At 45.0% G+C, this 20553-nt stretch overlaps 1 protein-coding gene across 18 annotated transcripts in view; it reads right to left on the reverse strand.

Moving 5' to 3' along the window:
- SIK3 (SIK family kinase 3) overlaps window positions 1-20553 on the reverse strand; it is a 258649-nt gene that overhangs the window by 16055 nt on the left and 222041 nt on the right. For 7 of the 18 annotated variants that reach the window (XR_010127641.1, XR_010127642.1, XM_054441459.2 and 4 more), the window contains 10 exons: window positions 19935-20088; window positions 19513-19668; window positions 16346-16416; window positions 13959-14102; window positions 9702-9852; window positions 8234-8359; window positions 7872-7957; window positions 7303-7412; window positions 5254-5593; window positions 3786-4675 (listed from right to left, as the gene is read on the reverse strand). Coding sequence is in view for 14 of the 18 variants with exons in the window: in XM_054441459.2 (XP_054297434.1) it covers window positions 3786-4675; window positions 5254-5593; window positions 7303-7412; window positions 7872-7957; window positions 8234-8359; window positions 9702-9852; window positions 13959-14102; window positions 16346-16416; window positions 19513-19668; window positions 19935-20088 (2228 nt within the window). In the remaining 4 variants the exon portion in view is untranslated. The remainder of the gene's footprint in view (window positions 1-3785; window positions 4676-5253; window positions 5594-7302; window positions 7413-7871; window positions 7958-8233; window positions 8360-9701; window positions 9853-13958; window positions 14103-16345; window positions 16417-19512; window positions 19669-19934; window positions 20089-20553) is intronic. The other 11 variants (XR_010127644.1, XM_054441472.2, XM_054441471.2 and 8 more) reach the window with 3 other exon arrangements.

Consider the following 20553-nt stretch of genomic DNA (forward strand, 5'->3'; position numbering starts at 1 on the left):
AGGTAGCCATGGACACTGATATGATGGCATCTAATTTTCCTTTACTAATACCAACATGGCTGGGTGTGGTGGCTCATGCCTGTAATCCCAGCATTTTGGGAGGCCAAGAAGGGAGGATTGTTTGAGCCCAGGAGTTCAAGATCAGCCCCGGCAACAAAGCAAGACCCCATCTATACCAAAGGAAAAAAACAATTAGCTGGGTGTAGTGGCACACGCCTGTAGTCCCAGATGCTCAGGAGGTTGAGGTGGGAGAACTGCTTGAGCCCAGGAGGTCGAGGCTGCAGTGAACCGTGGTTGCACCACTGCACTCTATCCTAGGTGACAGAGCAAGACCCTGACTCTAAAAGTAACTAAATAACACCAACAATCCCTGTTCATCTACCCTTAAGAAATGCTAAGAAGATCACACTAGCTCTGCTTTTCTTAGTGATACTTCTTCTAGCACTCAGTACCTAGCACTTCATAGCAAAGCTGTTTATGAGCTTGTTTTACATCCCCTAGTAGAGTAGAAGCTCCCTGAGGACAGGTTCTTCATCCTTTCATCTCTGCATTCTCACAGCACCTACAGTAGAGTCTTGTGCAACACAGTTGAGATGGAGGGACCATAAAAGAAACAGCAGGCATTCCTTCCTGGCAAAAAGGTTGAGAAGAGTGAGCTCCCCCATGTGCCTGCAGAGTGGTGGGGGCACAGCATTATGAGCCTTTCGTGACAGAAGTGAACAGCAAATTATCTGATGATTTTTTCGGTAAAGTAAAAATGTAAGCTCTGAAGTTTTTAAAAGAAACTTGAAAGCCGGGCATGGTGGCTCATGCCTATAATCCCAGCACTTTGTAAGGCCGAGGTGGGTGGATCACTTGAAGTCAGGAGTTCAAGACCAGCCTGGCCAACATGGTGAAACCCCGTCTCTACAAAAAAAATTAGCCAGGTGTGGTAGTGCATGCCTGTAATCCTAGCTATTTAGGAGGCTGAGGCAGGAGAATCGCTTGAACCCAGGAGGGGGAGGTTGCAGTGAGCTGAGATCGTGCCACTGTACTCCAGCATGGGTGACAGTGTGAGACTCTGCCAAAAAAAAAAACTTGAGTTTTTTTCATGGTACAGCTGAATGTAGACAATGCATTTTAGAGAACCTCTGTCCTTAGCTTCTAACTAATGCCTTCATGTGCACTGTACTTCAAACCAGCCAAGCCTGCTGCTGTCCTTGGAAAATTCCTTGAGACAGTCTCACCCATTGTTCTTTTCTCTTGCTTCTCCTCTAGATCCAAATGGCAAACCTTCATCCACCAGGACCCAACCCACAAGCTACTTATTGCTGGAAACCTACCTTGTTCCTTGGATAGAAGTAATCTCTCCCTCCTCTGGTGCACCCACAGCACTTGTACCAACAGTGGGTACTCAACAGACTAGCATGCCTGCCGAAGAAGGGGTCCTCTGACAATCAGGGGACAATGGGGAATTATGCTCTCCAGACTTTCTATACATAGAAGTCACACAGGAAGGAAGGTAAAGAGAAACTAGAGAAAATAATTTTTGAAGAAACACATTTCAGGAAGTATTGAAAGTACACGGTAACCCAGCCTGGGGCAGGGGTGGAGGGCAGAAGCACTGTTTGCTGCAGCTATGCTCCTTCCTCAGTGCCCTGCACACCTGGGACTTGCTTGGTGAGCGTCTCTCATGTCAGTGACAGCTAGTGTGAGTACTCTTATGTTCAGCTGCCACTGATTACCTCCTGACTTTGGGGACAAGTTACTTAATCTCTGTGCCTCCACTGTTTCACTGGTAAATGGGAATAAGAGTTGGTTATTCTAGGGTTGTAGGGTTGTTGTAAGGATTAAATGAATCCATATGTGAACAGCATTTGGTGTCTGGCACATGGAAGGCACAATAGAAATGTGAGCTCGGCTGGGCATGGTGGCTCACACCTGTAATCCCAGCACTTTGGGAGGCCAAGGCGTGCAGATCACAAGGTCAGGAGATCGAGACCATCCTGGCTAACACGGTGAAACTCTGTCTCTACTAAAAATACAAAAAATTAGCCGGGCGTGTTGGCGGGCGCCTGTAGTCCCAGCTACTCAGGAGGCTGAGGCAGGAGAATGGCGTGAACCTGGGAGGCAGAGCTTGCAGTGAGCTGAGATCACACCACTGCACTCCAGCCTGGGTGACGGAGTAAGACGCCGTCTCAAAAAAAAAAAAAGAAATGTGAGCTCATCTCCTTTTCATGCCAACTATAGTGTGCTAATCTGCTGGAAGCTTCCATTTGCAGGGGAATCTTTTCCACAACATCCCCATACCATCATCCCACCTCTGTTAGAAAGCTCCCAGGCTGCTAAGGCAGCCTATTCTGGAGAGTTCTTATAAAGGTCTTCCACAGGGAGTTGAAATTTGCTGCAACTTCTATCTTGATCTTGGTTCTGCCCCATAATATGAACCCAGAAAAATCTAATCCCTTCTTCCATCTAACAAGTGTGATGTTTCTCTTAGTTTTTCCTCCCAATCCTAAATACCCTCAGGTCTGTTAACCATTCCACCTACGACCTGGTTCTGAAAGCTCCCACCCTCCTATGTCCACTAAGAATACAGTAGCCACAGGTGAACACAGTACATCTCACTGGGGCCAATCTCTCAGCTGGATGACACCCATCTGTTCAAAAGGTCAGGACTGAATTGGCATTTCAGGCAACAATTCCCGCCTAAGAGTGCATAATGAGTACAACCTGGCACCACCAAGGCGTTTTCACAGAAACCGCTTTACAGCAAGGCCTTCTCTCCTGCTCTGTGCTGCAGGACCGAAATCCCCCTGGAGCTGAGTTTTCAGCACTGACTTTAAAGGACAGGGCAGGAGACGCTGGTAGTTCCAGGGAGGGAAGGATGGAAGAAACTGCTCAGTCTCAGGGTTGTACAGTTTACAGATAAATTGCTTTTTATTCCCTTGGATGGCAATGGTGAGGAGTGGTAAATTGCAAGATTCCTGGTTTTGTCTAGGATGAATGCTGTGATGCTAATGGAACTATATTTTCTAAGTATAACTTACTGATTGTAATCCTGATCTCCTTCAGAATGAGAATGAATATACTCTTTAATTATAAAGTGGTACAAAATGAAATAATGGGGCCCCTTATGATGCTGTGATATTCTGCATTTAGCTCACTAATAAAACGACCAGAGTAATAATACCTCACATTTATGCACTGAAATCATACATTTCAGATGATCTGAATGTGCCTCTCTCTCTTTCATGCAAACATTACATAGAAACAAACACATATATACATGTTTTCATCTCCACAGATACTCCATGAGATACTCTATTGTTCCTCCAACACCTTCTTCACAGATGAGGAGAATCAGAATCAGAGAGTTTAAATGACAAAGTTATCGTATTTACGATAGCTGCAAGAGCAGAATTAAGGTGCTCTGACGCTTGTTCCCGCACTATTTACGCTAAATTATGTTTGGCTGACTTTTTTCTATTGCGCAAGTTAAAGTTAGCTGTTTGGATGGCAGTCAAGAATTTCTGGATTCCAAGAAACTGTGGTATGAATAAGGGAAATAGATCATCTATCTTATTGACTAAGTGTTAATTTTGTATCATGGTCCTTTGATTTTGAAAATGGACCCCTCGCCCACCAATACCCACTTCCTACATGCTTCTCCCCAAGAAGGTCCTGAAGCTCAGAAATTCTTTTTTTCTTAGGAACACAGAATACTAGCTGAAAAAAGATAACATTACTGGGTCAGCTGATTAGGGCAGACTGGCCCAGGACTTTCACTGTGAGGAGACACTTACCTCTGCTGGGCACCTTATTTTTACTGAATGCAGCAGTTGGCTGATGACCATAGGGATGTATCCCCAATTCTTGGGCATGACTCACAGTTCCTAGCAAAGATTCAGGGTCCCCAGGTCCACCGGTACTCAAGAGCAGAGGGCTGTCATGGCAACCTTTGGTCAATGTACTTGAACTCTTACTGTCTGGGAAGCCGTCCTTGGCCCCCTCACATGAGCAGTCCTCCTCCATGCTCTCTGAATGCATCAGTGCCGGCTGGTGAGCATACCCGTGGGGCGGGGTGGCTGAGGAAGCCTGTGAGATACATTCTTGTGCCCTGATTTGTAGCAGATGCTGGGGGCTGGTGTGATGGTGATAAGAGTCAGCATTTTGATAAGATAAAGCCTGGCGCTCTGTCATGCTCTGTCCCCCAAGGCTGGGAGCCAGACTCCCTGCATCCCCTTGGTTCATGTGCCTGAACAGTTCCTGGTATTCTTGCTGTTGCTGCTGTTGCTGCTGCTGCTGCCGTTGTTGCTGCTGCCTTTTAATGAGCTGTGCAAACTCTGTTGGGGGCAGCCGGATGTCCGAGTGGCCGGTGAGCGAATGCCGGGGAGAAAGCAGTCCTTGAAGGATGTGGGGTACCTGCTGGTGTCTTGTATAGTCTGGCGGCGTGGGAGACAGCAGGGCCTGCTGTAGTGCCGATGTGGTATAGTGTGGCGGCTGCTGATGTGCACTGGGAGGGAAGGTGGGGAATTGGTCAAGTGGAGGGACTTTCAGGGCTTGGGTTGGAGAGAACCCCACTCCTGTTGAAGGGCTGTAGCTGCTGGGGGAACCCCGGGACTGGTCCGAAAACAGATGGGGATGTAAATGCGCCTGGTCGTAGTTAGCAGGGGAGAACCGATTCACGTTCAAGCTGCAGACACAAAAGGGAGTACCAGACATCCATATAACAAGTACTAGACTTCCCGGGAACAGCTCTTCCTCCTCCTCAGTAGGGAGAACCCACTGGTACAGAGAGCTGTGGTGTGACACAGAAGTGGCAGATGTATGCATTGTCCCTATTTATTCCATTATTGGCTTGTCCAGTAACCTCCAAGGGACTGAGGGCACTGCGTGGGTAATAGATCTAGCTCATCTTGAAGGAAACAACTTCAAGATGCTCCCTTCAAGAAAAGGGGAACTGGAATTTTTATACATTCCTCTAACAGGCCATTTTCTTCTTTGCAAGCAAATAATAAGGTAGCAAATAATAAGGTAGCTTTCCCATTTTCCACCTCAGTCTCATTAGAATTTTAACCCTGGGTCAATAAAAAGCTGACAAGTTCATTCCAAACCCAGCATCCTGATTTTAGAAAGCGTGAAACAAGAGCACAGCCTAGTCAGACCCATTCTCCTTCCCTCCTTTTCTCTCACTCTGCTAAGGGGCTTCCTCCCACCTAGATCCCATGCATAGATGGCTAGGTGACGCTTGGTGACGTTAGGCGGTCTTACCTATGAGCCTCTGCACTGTCAGCACTCAGCTGCTTGGACAAGGGACGGTGCCCATAGCTGAGGGTGGCCATCAGGTTGGTACGGTGCTGCATCTGCATTTGACTGGCACTGGGGCTGATGGAGATGCCGCGCCCACTGGAGCCTGCAGCTGTGCCTGGCATGTTGCTGAGCATGTCAACAGGCTCTTGGACTTGGATGGTGACCTGCTGTGACTGAGCAGGCTGCTGCATACCCAAGCAGGTTAGTGCCACGTTGGGAGGAGAGGAACAGTTCTCAGGTTGCTGCTGAAAGATTGCACTGCGGGAAGGTAAGCCTTGAAACTGGGAAGAAGATGCAGCACCTGGAGAGAAAGGAACCTCAGAGTGACCAAGTGCCCAGGCCACCAGCCAGCCAGAAGTAATGAGAGCTAATGAGGATACTCAGATGACATACCAGCTAGAACAGTGCTTCTCAAACTGCACTGTGCATGCTAGAACAGTGCTTCTCAAACTGCACTGTGCATAGGAGAAGTCTGGAGAACTTGTTAAACAGAAGATTCCTGGGTCCTATCTATATAATTCTGTTTCAAACTCTGATTCAGTAGGTCAGGATGGGCCCCTAAGAATTTGTGTTTCCAACAAGTTCCCTTAAAAGCTGGTCCATGGATTACATGGGGTAACTCGGATCTAGGCAGTGCTTCTTGAACTTTCACGTGCACACAAATGGCCTGCCATCTGGTTAAAAATGCAGACTCTAGGCCGGGCGCGGTGGCTCACACCTGTAATCCCAGCACTTGGGAGGCCAAGGTGGGCAGATCATGAGGTCAGGAGTTCGAGACCAGCCTGGCCACCATGGCGAAACCCCGTCTCTACTAAAAATACAAAAATCAGCTGGGTGTGGTGGCGGGCGCCTGTAATCCCAGCTACTTGGGAGGCTGAGGCAGGAGAATCATTTGAACCCGGAGGCGGAGGTTGCAGTGAGCCAAGATCGTATCACTGCACTTCAGCCTGGGTGGCAGGGGGAGACTCCATCTCAAGAAAAAAACCAGACTCTAACAGGTCTGGAATATGACCTGAGATCTTACTTTTTCTCCCAACATTGGTGGCTGGGGGACCCCACTTTAAGTAGGAAGAGCCTAGAGGCCAATTCAGACTCTTCTCAAGGATCCTAGGGAGACTGACTAGGGACATAGCTTGTGGAGTGTTACTCAAGAGATCCTAAGACGGCTGACCTCTGAAGACTCACAGTCACGGTATACTTATCTTCACTCCCATCTATACACCCACAAGAGAGGGGCCCACGTGTATAGTAGACAGCCAAACGGAGGCATGACTATAAGGAAAGTTCTGGTAGCTGCTTTTTATTTGGTAGGGCTGGAGGTTTTGTTAAAAATATTAATAATAGTAAACCTTTATTGAGAACTATTTTGTGCCAGAGACTGTTCCAAGTGTTTTACATATATCTACATACTGTACCATAATTATCCTCAGTTGACATTTGAGAAGTAGTATGGTTTGGCTCTGTGTGTACCCACCCAAATCTCATCTTGAAGTGTAGTCTCCATGTGTCGAGGGAGGGACCTGATGGGAGGTGACTGGATCACGGGGCAGTTTCCTCCATGCTGTTCTCATGATAATGAGGGAATTCTCGAGATCTGGTTGTTTGATAAGTTTCTGGCACTTTCCCCTGTGCAATCTCTCTCCTGCCACCATGGAAGATGAGCCTTGCTTCTCCTTCTGCCATGATTGTAAGTTTTCTGAGGCCTCCCCAGCCATGTGGAACTGTGAGTCAATTAAACCTCTTTCCTGTATCAATTACCCAGTCTCAGTCAGTTCTTTAGAGCAGTGTGAAATGGACTAATTCAAGAAGTCAAGTTAACTTACCCAAGGGTTTACAGCTAAGAAACTGATGGAACCAGGATGCAAACCAAAGCAGCTTGGCTCTAGAGTCCATACCCCTGAATATTATGTTATTCTGCCTTTCAAATGGTTTATGGTGCTCAAAACTGAGACCATCATTTTTTCCCATGTGGCATAAAATGAACTGTTTGGTCTGAACCTCTCCACTCACCGTGAGGCTGGATCATGGCACTGCTCATGGGGGGAGGACTATTACTGGGCTGCCTGAAGAGATGGTTGTTGGGGTGGTTGGGGGGTGGGCTTGAAGGCTGAATCCTTAACCTTAAAAATAACAAAAGAGATACACAAAGAAGCTTCCTAAGGTGACAGTACAATCTTAAGTTTCAGCCATACAACATATGTAAGTGGAAACTTTTTTTTTTTTACTTTGATAAGCCTCATGTTAGAAAAATATACATAAGCCATCCACCACAGTCTATTTAAAACCTATCTACATCTTGTTTGAACAGACTTCCCAGCCAAAATGGCAGAGTTCATTGTGGGCCTATGTCTGGCTCCTGTATTAGATATCAGATTACTTTGCTCATGGGGCTAAGGAATGAAGTGGCACAGGAAGTTGGGATTTCAAGAAGCCTCCTGAAATTTACACTGGTTTCTCTCCTTTTCAAATAGACTCTTACAAGATGAATGCTCAAGTCAGTCCATATCTCCCAGTGAGTCAAGCCAAGGGTACCATGCTATCGAGACAATGGCTTAGGCACAACACAAAATGACTCATACCTCTGGAGCTGATGGGTAAGGAGGGCTGGCTGATTTTCACATGCAGCCTGAAGAGGTGGAGATGGCTGAGGAGGACAGATAGAGTCCTAAAACATATATGGGGAAAGGAAAAAAATTATTGTGAGCTTGAAGATTACTCAGAGCTATTCTCCAGGAAGGGAAGAAACAGAAAGAACTATCTGTGTCTCAGATTTATGCTTTTGTTGTTCACCAGAAGGTCTGATTACCTTTACTCAAACATGTCAACCATAAACAGAACTCAAATCCACTTTGCGCTGAGTGGTCTCCTCCAAAATATACAGGCAAATCAGCCTGAAAGCAAACTCCAAACAAGTTGGAGAAAGCAAAGAGTGAGGGCCTACTTGAATTTGTTGCTGGAGAATTTGATGGTGCTGCTCCTGCTGGTATAACATATGCTGCTGCTGGGTCTTCTCCAGGGTTCTTTCATCAATCTGCCCCCCGTACATCTTCTGCAGCTGCTCACACTCCTGAAGGGAAAGTAGTTAATACAGATGGGATGCAGCCAGACCCACCTCATGCAGTGATTTCAGCAGATGCAGATCTGCCCCCAAGGTCTCACGGGCAGAAAGAGCCGCAAGAGAACAGTGTCCTTGATGAGCAATTAACTCATTTACCTAAGTATCTGGTGCACTAAATAGATTCACATCCTGTTCTGTATGAATGAATGGAAAACATCAAGGATGGCCTTTGTATGAGTACAAGTGTCCAATGTGAAATCTGTGTACAAAGCACATGCCATTGGAAGCTTGGTCATCAGAAAGGCAGAAAGGAAACTGGCTCTTTATAGAATCTTTATAGTACAGAAACATATAGAGGTACATTTCCTTCCTCTGAGAGTGCCGTTCGGTACCACCTGGAGAGAATGCCAGGTGGTAACAATGTACCGCAGGTTTAATCAAGACCCAGCATCCTAAATCATGCGCAGAGTGCCACGGGTGCAAGGTGGCTCACGCCTGTAATCCTAGCACTTTGGGAGGCCGAGGCGGGTGAATCACCTGAGGTCAGAAGTTCGAGACATAGCCTGGTCAACATGGTGAAACCCTGTCTCTACTAAAAATACAAAAATTAGCTGGCATGGTGGTGCACGCCTGTAGTCCCAGCTACCCAGGATGCTGAGGCAGGAGAATCTCTAGAACCCAGGAGGCGGACGTTGCAGTGAGCTGAGATTGTGCCACTGCACTCCAGCCTGGGTGACAGAGCGAGACTTGGTCTCAAAAAAAAAAAAAAAAAAAAAATAGTACCTTCTCTGGTGGTTCCCACAGAAACCCAAGCCCAGAAATTCCTTTCCAATGAACTAGAGACAGGAGAAAAATTTAGGCCCTTCATGGGGGAAGGAAGTTTGATCCTGGGGAGGGCTGTACATAACACAAAGTAAAGAAAGTGCATTAGAAAGCTATACTTTCTTTTTCTTTTAGGACAGAGTCTCGCTGTGTTGCCAGGATGGAGTGCAGGGGTGTCATCTTAGCTCACTACAACCTCTACCTCCTAGGTTCAAGTGATCCTGCCACCTCAGCCTCACAAGTAGCTGGGACTATGCTAATTTTTAATTTTTTGGGGGAGAAAGGGCTTGCCATGTTGCCTAGGCTGGTCTAGAACTCCTGGGCTCAAGCAATCCTCCCACGTTGGCCTCCCAAAGTGCTGGGATTATAGGCGGGATCCATTGCGCCCGGCCCAAAAAGCTACTTTTTTAACCTATAAAACTGCAATGTTGCTGACATAAAAGGGGTACATTTACCACCCCAGTCTTCCTGCAATCCTGGCCTCTGTCACCCATGCTCCTCCAGGGATGCCTGCCACCTCTTCCATTACCTGCTGCAGCTGTTTGATGCTGCTGTTGTTGCCCATTTTTTCCAGGTGAGCTTTGAAGGCCTGGATGCTCGCAGCCCCATCTGAGAACCGGCGCACAGGGGAGAAACGCTCCGTAGGGAGGTGCAGAGTGTTGGAGTCCTTGTAGGTAGAGCTGAATACATGGGAAGAGAAGGTTAGAGGCTAGGACTCAGGGGCTTTGACCAAATCACACAGGGACTGCTGTTCCAGACGAACATAAAGACGGCTGGCTGCCCAGGTAGCCCTGCATATTATGCCACTTTCATGCCATTTCCAGACGTCGGTCGTTTCCCTAGCCTGCTTCCCTTTAGAGGGCTCCAGGTGTACATCTTCCATCTCTACTTACCTTCGGTTGGCTTACTTTCCAAGCCTGGTGAGGTCCTGAGACCAAGTACATCCAGTTCTTATAAATATACTAGGCCAGAGAGAAAAGCTTCTCAATATCCTCCAGGCCAGGCTGTACAGAAGTGCTTGCTTTTATAATCATGTGTCTATCTAGTGCCTTTAGAAACCTTAAATTCACCATTTCAGCCAAAGTTTTCCCTGAGCAATGATCTCCGTATGGCCAGAGGGAAACAACAGTCAGTTCTGTGGTCAAAGGTCTGGCCTGGAACTCATAGGTTCTGTGATAGAAAATAGAAGGTGGCGATTGGGGTGGGGGAAAATGAAGACTTCTGATCCTGGGATGGAGACAACAAATTCTTAAGGAATGTGGGCCTTGAGATCCTGCACGTACCTGGTCAACAAATAAGGTCACCTACTGTGAAAATCAACTTCTCAGAGCAGCAGCACTCACCCAACCTTCTAATGAAAGAGGAATCATATGGATTACCTTCAAAGACCCCACTGCTCAACCGGAACACAGCCAGAATCTTACAGAAAGAAAGAAAAAGCTATTGATAAGGAATGCCTAAGACAGCATCGGGGTTAGAAGCTAACACCTACACTTGTGACCTGATGATCAGAAAGAGATGTTTATGGGCTGAGGTAAGCAGATAAAAGACTGCCAAGGCAGCAGCATTCCAGTAGCAGATGGAAAGGATCAGGGTTTCATGTCCAGGGCAGAGATGCCATTACACTGAACTTTGGATGAAATGATGTGCTACCTTGCCAGTGATTCATTTGGGACTGAAGCAGAACCACAGCTCAGGAAGCAGGTTAACAAGCGAGTTCAAATACAATGCAGACAGCGCGGGACCAGGAGGAATCTAATGACCGTGCAGAGGTATCCAGAGAGTTCTGGCAGCAGGTGAAAGCCTTTTACCCTCTCTTTGCTAATGATAGCTTTTGTTTCAGACTCTACCTGAGGCTTGACCCAGTCGTGAGCTAATGAAATGAGCATGAACATGTATTTGGTTCAGTAACACAAAAAACAAATGAATTTGGGGGGCCACAATCCAGGAACAGGGATCATGAAGGCTGTGTTCAGAAGCATTTCCTTGTAACTTGTCATTTCTGTTTCTACTTCAGGTTGAGTTAAAGCAAGCAAGTACTATTTTCTCCTAAAATTTGATTCCTACGCTTTCAACGTTTCCTGATAATGGACATGTTTCTGATCCCCTCAGAAAGCCGTGTTCTTCAAGCAGCAATACAGTCTTTCTGCACAAAAATAATTCTCTCCCATCAGAGAAAATCCCAGGTCCAGGTATTTCATGACTTTTTCAGAAGCTCAGGTTGTGAAGAGACTGATACCCAGGTCAGTCCAGCACAGTAACCTCAGAGGAATGGTTCTGATGCAGTTGCTCATTTGAGAAGCACTGATAAGTATCAATTGTGCTTGATTTTATTTTTATTTGCAATCACACTCAAATTCAGGATGGCCTCACATTAGGCTGATACTCCCACACTATACTCTTCAAAGAGGGACTTGGTTCCCCACCTGGATAAAATCTATCTTGTGTTAGTTTAAAAAAATTTTTTAGTTACACTTTTTAAAACATTTTTAACCTTAAATTACACATTTCCAGAAATGAAAAGGTTGATTAGACCACTCTTCTGTTTCCATGTTGAACTTCATCTCTTCTACCCCAGAAGGATAGCTATATATACTGTTCTTTAATCATTTCCTCCAGAAAATGAAAGGAATACAAGAACCCATCCAGGCCACCCGTATGCCATGTTTTATAGCCTTGGAAAGTTTCTCATGTCCCCTGAAGACTGGCTTTAATCTCTTTTGTTGCATATTTGTATAGTGATCCCATCAAGACATGCTGGGTTTGCACAAATGCCCCATCTTATGCAATTTGCCACTCATAAAACATCATTTTCTTCCAATTCAAATAGGCTTGGCCACAGGCAACCCTCAAAACACCAAAAAGGTTCACATGAAAACAGACAGCAGATAGATTTCCAGCAGGCAAGGCCTTGACAATGACTCTAGGCAGGGTGGATATCACACAGACAGAGCTGTGGTCCAGTGTGGACCTCCTTGAGTAACAAATGTCAACAGAATATAGGGTCTGTGATAAAGCCTGACTCTGGAAATGTGACGATCTTCATGTTCCCCTCATAAAAAGACCTCCTGAGGAACACCTAGAATTCAACAAGGATACCTAAAGGACTTCAGCTAAACAACAGACTCAGACAAGGGCTAAAACATTAAGTGTCAGGCTGTGGAGGAAGGGAAGAAGGAGACAAGGAGAAAAGAAGGAATAAAGGGTGTATTAGATACCAGTGTAGAGCTTGAAGTTATGAGAAATCACAGGAAACATATAGGGGAGGAGAAGGCAGCTCTCCAGTAATCACTCAAAGTGCTCTTTATTTATTTATTTATTGAGACGGAGTCTCACTCTGTCGCCCAGGCTGGAGTGCGGTGGCGTGATCTCGGCTTACTGCAACGTCCGCCTCCCGGGTTCAAGCAATTCTCCTGCCTCAGCCTCCTGAGTAGCTGGGACTACAGGCACTCACCACCATGCCTGGCTAATTTTTGTATTTTTAGTAGAGATGGGGTTTCACCGTATTGGCCAGGCTGGTCTTAAACTCCTGACCTTGTGATCCACCTGCCTCGGCCTCCCAAAGTGCTGGGATTACAGGCATGAGCCACCGCGCCCAGCCTCAAAGTGCTCTTTAGTGTGCACGAACACTGTTAAGTCCTGAGAGATTTTCATTAGAAAAAGCCTATCTTTCTGTGCCATCAGAGTTTTATTTGAGAATTGTCATTTTTGCTACTCCTAATAGACCATTTTTACCAAGTCATTCAGTCATTTATGAAAGCTTATCTTCCTTCTTTTAGGGTTCCAACGTGGCACTAATTATGTCTCACTCTGCTCAGAGTTCACTTGCCTCTGCTGATTATGTTGATGCCAAATGGGTAACCAGCCTCAATAAAAAAATGTGTGAAGCTTGCTGCAAGATTTCATAACACATATATAAACCTAATTTCCTTGGAATCTGATTGCTTTTCAACCTTCCCAAGGCTGCTTTTCAGTGTCTTCCCCAAAAGACAGAAATAAAATATGCTCTAGCAACTGGTGGTGGCTTTGAACGTGTGGGCCATAAGCTTGGGGATAGCTTCGGAGTGGCCAAGACTGAGATTTTTAGTCATCAAGATATTCACAGAAGATAATCATCTTCTTCAACTAGCAAAGTGTCATTCCGCAGCTGCTTCCAGGCTTACTTGGAGTCAATGAAGTTTTCTTGGTCAGGAAGGTTAAACTTGCTTTTATTTCTTCAAGAGAATGGATTATAACCATAACCGAACCTAGCAAAAGATTTTTGCCATCAGAATATTGAAAGAATGACCTCTTAAATACATCACTCAAGAGGATCTCTGCTCTACTATTCAAAAGGGGCTTTGTCTTCATTTCCAGGTTGGCGGTTCAATGGTAACACGATATGAAATGCTCATTCTTTTGAAGGTGATGGATTATTAAAGGTCAAGTCTATCGATACGGCTAGAAATCTTCGTTTCCAGGTGGCCTTCTGAGAGTTTCACTTTCTTGCAAGTCTCAAGTTCAATTTTATCTATGAATCAACATCTAGAATCATGGGAATCAAATGCAGACAATAAACAGGTCTGCAAGGTAACGGGAGAGAGGAATCTCGCATTGCTCCAGGGCGCAGTAAAAAACCTTTGCCCTGTGCATTGCTTACTGCAAGGAGCTGAGAAGATGTGAGTTCAGGATGACAGCTGGCTTCTATTTAAAGCCACGATGCTAGTCACCGTCGCTGTGAGACTAATCAGAAGGGTGCCTGTCCGATGAGCCTCAAGGAGCTCGCACAGCTCATGTGGCTACTCACCGATGCTGATCAGGTACCAGGTGAGGAGGCCAGACCCGGGAACGGAAAGGCTGCTGTCCTAGCTGCCGTTGTAGGTCCGGTGGGATCTCAGCTGTAGGGTTGGTCATGGCCAGTGTATGTCTTTTGGACCTATTTGCCAAGTACCTGCAACAAGCAGGAGCACATTTCATAGTAAAAAAGACAGACAGGAATATTCCTCCACAAGAAGCATTAGAAGTTAATCCAAAGCACTCAATGAAATAGTGCCAGAGCTCACGAAGGGCTTGATGGCAAACAGATCCCTGACTGGATGGAAGTGAAACATGTCTAACTGGCCAACAAAAGTTGGCTTGACAATGAAGTGGCTGAATTTTGAACCTAAGAATAGCCATTGAAGAGAAGAGAGAAAGTAGATCTAGCTCACAAAGATGAGATCACTTTTCCTTGCTTCATTCTACTCGGTAGAAGAATTTATTTTCTCCATGTTAATTTATTCATCTTTTCCCTCCAAATTTCCAAAATACAAGTCAGAGGAAATGAGCCCTAAGGACTATTCCTAGAGATGAACCTGGGGAGATATTCAGAAGGACTCTGTGCATGTCTCTTGATCTCACAGGCCCCAGGTTTGAGACTTTCTTCACTACAGGTCACAGAAAACTGATCCTTCCATTTGAGGATAAATGAATTCCAAAACCACCCTTTCCCTCTCGCTTGGTGACTATAACTCAATCATCAGAGAAGAAAAACTGATATTGTCCTTGGGGAACAAACATTCTGTAGAGGATGAAGAAATAAAGCCACATGAAATGTTTAGTTAGGGAGGAAAAAAGCAAGGCAAAAAATAAAAACAGAAGAGTCTCAAAAGACGAAGAGTTCCCAAACTGATGGCTTTTATTCGGAAGATCTTTCAGACCCAGCACTTAGTCAATACCATCAATAAGATATTGTCCCTCTTTGTCTGGTGGATGACTTCCTCCACCGCTGCTGCTCTTCTGGAGGCATGAATAAAAGAGGCACTATACCTTTTTTATTACATCAAAACTGATGGGCATTATACCCTTGAAATGTTGGTCTAAAGAAGAAAGAAGGTAGACCTGGAGGAAGGAAAGTCTAAGACAAAGAAGATAAAATACTGCTGTCTCTTTTAAGGTAGAAAGGCAGTAAATTTCCTGATTTCTCATTTCTTCATGACCCAGTAGGGCCCATTTGTAACCTTATATACCCTCTTATCAGCAAACTATAGAAACAACAGCATCAAGGAAAAAAAAAAGTTACCACAATTTTCCTTCTATTGGCCAAGCTGTAGAAGGAGCTGGCCCACCTGCCAACACCCCTGTTTGCCATGGTTTTCTTTCCACATAGGACCAGCTGCTTTCTGAATAGCAGCTCTCATAGAGAGCTACTGGGGATAGGATGAAAGTCCTAGCCAGCAACTGTCAGGTTCTTAAAAAATGGTCTCATTTCATTCTTAACTATCTTGCCCCTTTCAGCTAAAATCAGTTAACAGACTGTAGAGTAATTAGTGTTATGTGAACTTGCCAAAGAGTAAGCCATTAGCGTTTTAATAACCATTGGATAAAGACACCCAAAGTTCCCCCAAAAGCCCATGAAAACCATTTTATTTCAACTTCCCTCAAAGGAAAAAACATATAATCTTGAAGAACACCTGTATTTCTGGGAAAATACATGCTGGATTCTGGTGAAACCCCCTCCCCGGATAATAAGAAAATCAACTCCCACAAGGGGGCATGCATGGAGCTGAGGCCCAGGGCTAATGGAACTGAGGGAAATGAACAGTACAGCATGCCTGATGGTCACTGCCGTTCTCTGTGAGTTAGGCAGCTCTCAACAAGGTTCTGTAAACAATGGATATTTGCATCTGTCCCTGGCCCGAATCCCATATTCTCTTTTTCAATATCTCTTTGTTGGTACAAGGGGGTGGAAGAAGCACACAGCAAACAGTACAAGAGGTATTCATTCTCCTGGAAAGGAAGAGTCCATGCCAGAGGTCCATGGCCAGACTAGCTAGGATCACTGTCATCCCACATCTCCAATTCCTTTTCAGTAAACAGTTCTTGGCAGGTACGAGCAGGCTTTGTGCCTTGTGAATACTATCAGAGTTGCAATATGAAGGCAGGGGACAAGGAAGAAGGAGGGAGGAAAGAAAAAGTTCTTATGGTTATTGCTGTCACTTAGGGGACTTCCAATGGTGCTTACAGAAATGACATTTTCTGGGTAGTCTTCTGTTACTTCCATGTGGGGTGGAACATGCCATCTGGCTTGAGCAAAGAGACCACACAAATGTTGAAGCTGCACTGTACCACCTCCTTGGGCAGAGGTGACCTTTCGCTGGTTGCAGGGGGAGCCTGCCCAAGGACTTCTGCAAGCACTGCCAGATGTCACATTACCTCTGCACAGCTTCCTGATCTGGCTCCCCATCCGAGCTCTCCTCGTCCACAGGGGTAACTGCTGGCACTGCCTGAAGAGAGACAGGAAGGAAAAGCTCAAGGTGGCAGCTTATTCTGTAATGCCTCTTACTCTAGTAACTGGGCTTGGGGCAGGACTTTCTGTTAACTTTCTTATTTACAGAACTTTTCTAGACTCCTGGGTTATATAGGATTTTCATATACCTATTTTTCCATTTTTACCTTGCTTAAGTAATACTAATTAGAATTTCTTCCTCTTATTTATCTTCATTCATTCATTTATTAATCTAACAAATAGCCAAATGCTTACTGTTACAGGATAAAATGTGAATTTAGACATAGACCTTGCCCTCATTTTACAGTCTAGTAGAGGATAGAGACAAGTAAACAATTACAAAATAGCATGGATCAAGTCTTCTAATGGGGGTGCTTGGGAATTAAGGAAGGCATCCTGGAGGAGGTAGCACCTAGCAGGAACCTGAAGGATGCACAGGAGCTGGTCAGGCAAAGAAGGACAGGAGTTACAGGTTTCCAGGCTGAAGAAAAGAGAAGGCCTGTAGGTGTCTGAGGACCCGAAAATACAGTAGAAGATTGTTTACCTGAAATGTCTAGGACCTGACCTGTTGTTTCATATTAATGTGATTTCCAGAGTTTAAATGTCTTAACTCCAGGAAAGCATAGTGAATTATTGAAATTACATTTTAGTACATAAGATACAATTGTGTAGTATCAATTCACTGCTTTAAAATAGTTGTTACTCGCCAAAACATGTGAGTGAAATGAGAACCACCACAATGCTTGTATCACTGTGACCTTCCCATCTGCATCCTTGCTGGCTACCCATAGCCTGGGTGCCCACATCATCACCATGCCCCAGTCACTAGAACAAAAATCACACTTCAATTATTATAAAAGAGCATTTTACAAAATGGATAACTACAAAACAAAACAAAACAAAACCAAACAAAACCCTCCTGGAATAATTTTGTTTGAAAGCTCCCAGGGTTCCTGGATCCCTTGCCACAGTTCTACAAGGGTGGAGTGAACAGGGTGAGGCAGGAAGTAGCTGTAGATGAGGCAGGAGAGGAACGCTGTGGCCAGTGACAAACGGTCTTGAATAACACACTAAGAAGTTTGAGGAAGAACAGTGGTGAATCACTAAAGGATTTTAAGCAGGGGCATGATGTTATAAAGATTTATATTTGCAAAAGCCAGCTTACTCTAGCTGCAGTGTGAAAAGGGCTGGTGGCAGGGATCAGGGGACATGACTGGAAGCAAGGAAGTCAGTTAGGATGCCATGGTGTTCATCTATGCAATGGATGACGGTGACCTGAGTTAAGGAAAGGAAAGTGAAGAAGATGTTTCATTCACAGGCACTGGATAGCTGACTTGATATGGCGAATAAGAAAGGGAAGAGTTAAAGATAAAATTCACATCCCTAGCTTGTGTAACCTGGAGAATGACAGTGCCATTCACTGTCACCCAAGGGGAGCAGCAGGTTTCACAGAGTCATGGTAAGTTCATTTGGGACATGTTGAATTAAAGTTGTGAATACTTGTGGAATAACCAACTAAATCTATCCCGTAAGCAGTCATGTATACGTATGTGTAGAACTCAGAGGAGCATTCTGGGCTGGAGAATCAGACGGTAACTGAAATTACGGGAGTGGACAAACTCATCCAGAGAGAGTACATCAAAGGACATGGGAATAGGGCCTAGGATAAAACTCTGGGTTTTGCCAACCTCAAGGAACAAGCAGAAAGGAAATGTGAAAAGGAGAGGTGGGGGAAAACACAGAGAATGTGGTGCCACAGACACCAAGAACAGAAAATATTTCAAGGAAAAAAAGAAGTCAACAGTGATTAATACAGTTGGGACGTCCAGAAAGATAAAAGGTTAAAAATGTCCACTGGATTTATCAACAAGAACTTGTTAGTGACCTTGGCAAAAACAGTTAAAGTAGACACAGTAAGTCACCCCACGTCCCATAAAGCTGACCATGATCCTTCCAAACCTGTCTTGCCCAACTCTGAATGCCTCTGCCACCTAATTTTCCATGTTATTACTGTGGTACTTAATCACATATGACCTTGTACATTATTCAAATACTTCACATATGTTGATCCTGTCAGTGCTGCCGAGGCCTATGGTATATAATTCTTTCATTACTGAAAGCGTGGCTCATGGACCCATGCCCACAAACTGTTTTGTTACCAATTCATGATAAGGGAAGTACAGAAATCAACAAAAGGCTTTCAGAAACTTTTAGCAATTTAAAAAAATAAATAAAGAGACACTTCTAGCAATTTAACAGAGTAATTTTGTCTGTTGAACTCGATAAAAAATTTAGCCTTGTATTTTATATGTGTTTACATTTTCACTTTTCTAATGTTTCACTTTTACTATATTTTACAAGGGATTAGCCCATGATGGATTAAAAGAGGGAAAAGGGTCCTCAAAGCAGCACTGCCCTTAAAACATCTCCAAGGGTGATGGATATATTTACTACCCAATCTTATGGTACTATGAGATTGAATGAATAAATGAATGAATGACCTATGACAGGAAAATAACCAGAAATAAACAGAATCCAAGGGAGCAAACAAATCTCTGACTGTGACTATCATATGAAGGAGATGTGACTAACATAACTGACTAGGCTAAAGCTGTGGGAGCAAATCATCAAGTGATCCAGGTTATGCCAAAAATGTGAGGTGTGTTTATCAATGGAGAAAGCGTTAGTGAAAAGGCAATTTTTGAAGCCAGTCTAGAAACCAATTAATTCAAGGGCACTTTGGCCTTCTGGCAGGGAAAGGTTGCCTGGGAGAAGGCTCTGAGTTAGGCTGCTACCTGCCCCAACCTGGCAGGAGTGCAGCTGGACTTAACCAGAGTACCTGTGAGCACCCATTGAGGAAAAAGCTCTCCAGGAGAGGAGTTCAGTGTAGAAATAACTGGCTAAGTAAGTAAGTTCGCCAAAAACAAAGTGTGGAAAAGTCTACTGGCCTGAAGAAAATGGGCTGGAGCATCCTAAGTTTGGAGAAAAAGGAAATTCAGACATGTAGGTTGGCCCTGGGTTCCCAACCCCAGGCTCACAACCTTTTTATCAAAAGCCTCTGAGACAGTGAATTGGGCTCTGTGCTGCTACTCACTGGTGTCATGGTGACAAGCGGAGAGGGTCCCCGTGGGCGCTTCAGCAGCTGCTGGGCATGCAGTTGGATGTTGGCTCCTCCATCTGATGCCCTCCGGCCAAGGGGGCCCATTCCATTCAGCAGCTGTAGCGTGGGCGGCTGTAGGAGAGACTGCTCCTGCCAGGAACACAGTGGGGAGGACGGACCATGAGACGAGGGGAAGGCGGGGAGAAAGGGGCAAGCCACTCCTCTATGGAAATTAAGGGAGCCACGGGTCAAGACAGAGACTAGAGGACGCTTGCCTCTTACCCGAGCTGCTTTGCAAGATAAATCATCTTTCTCTATAAGGAAACCCTTAAGTCCTAGGGAAGGTGCCTCATAGCCTCTTAAAGGAAGCTCAAGTTTGTTTCTTCTGGAGCCAGCCCTCTCCCATGTCTAGGTACCTTGTACTCAAGTTGCCCGGTTGGTTGCAGATTTTGCATAGGCAACAGGTTGTGCATGAAGTTCACATTAGGGGCCACCTGCAGGAATGGAGCCTGTGGGTTGACTCCAGGAAAGCCAGGTAGGAGCTTCTGCAGATCTTCCATAACTTCCGTGCTGATAGAAAACAGAATGACAGAGAAGTTTAGTTAACATTCTTACTCAAAAGTGCTTATATCCCAAAATTGATGGCATTGCTATGTTCAGTACAACTTATTGTATTTTATTTATTTTCTTCCTGAATTTATGTTTCTCTTTAAGATCCTAAAGCAAAGCAAAAGCCTAAAGTGTGGAATTTAACTCTCTGCTCCTTTACTATTTGGGACGAAGGATTGCTAATCTTTATTGGCCATTCATGTAAAACCAACATCTCTGAGCCAAGAGGAAATAGTGGCACCAGTCCAGTTCAGGTTTTCAAATCCTGGAGGTGAACACCAAGTTTCTGGAGAACATGGGCCATCCACTAAGATAATGGCTGCCTGAAGTAGCAACTGATTCACCAGGGAAAGAATGCAATTACTCTTGTCAGTGCTGATAGGACAGATAAGTACTAGATGTACAGGGCTATCTTGCTACAATGGT

Source organism: Pongo pygmaeus, chromosome 9, assembly GCF_028885625.2.
Source record: "Pongo pygmaeus isolate AG05252 chromosome 9, NHGRI_mPonPyg2-v2.0_pri, whole genome shotgun sequence".
In the NCBI taxonomy this organism is placed as follows: domain Eukaryota; kingdom Metazoa; phylum Chordata; class Mammalia; order Primates; family Hominidae; genus Pongo; species Pongo pygmaeus.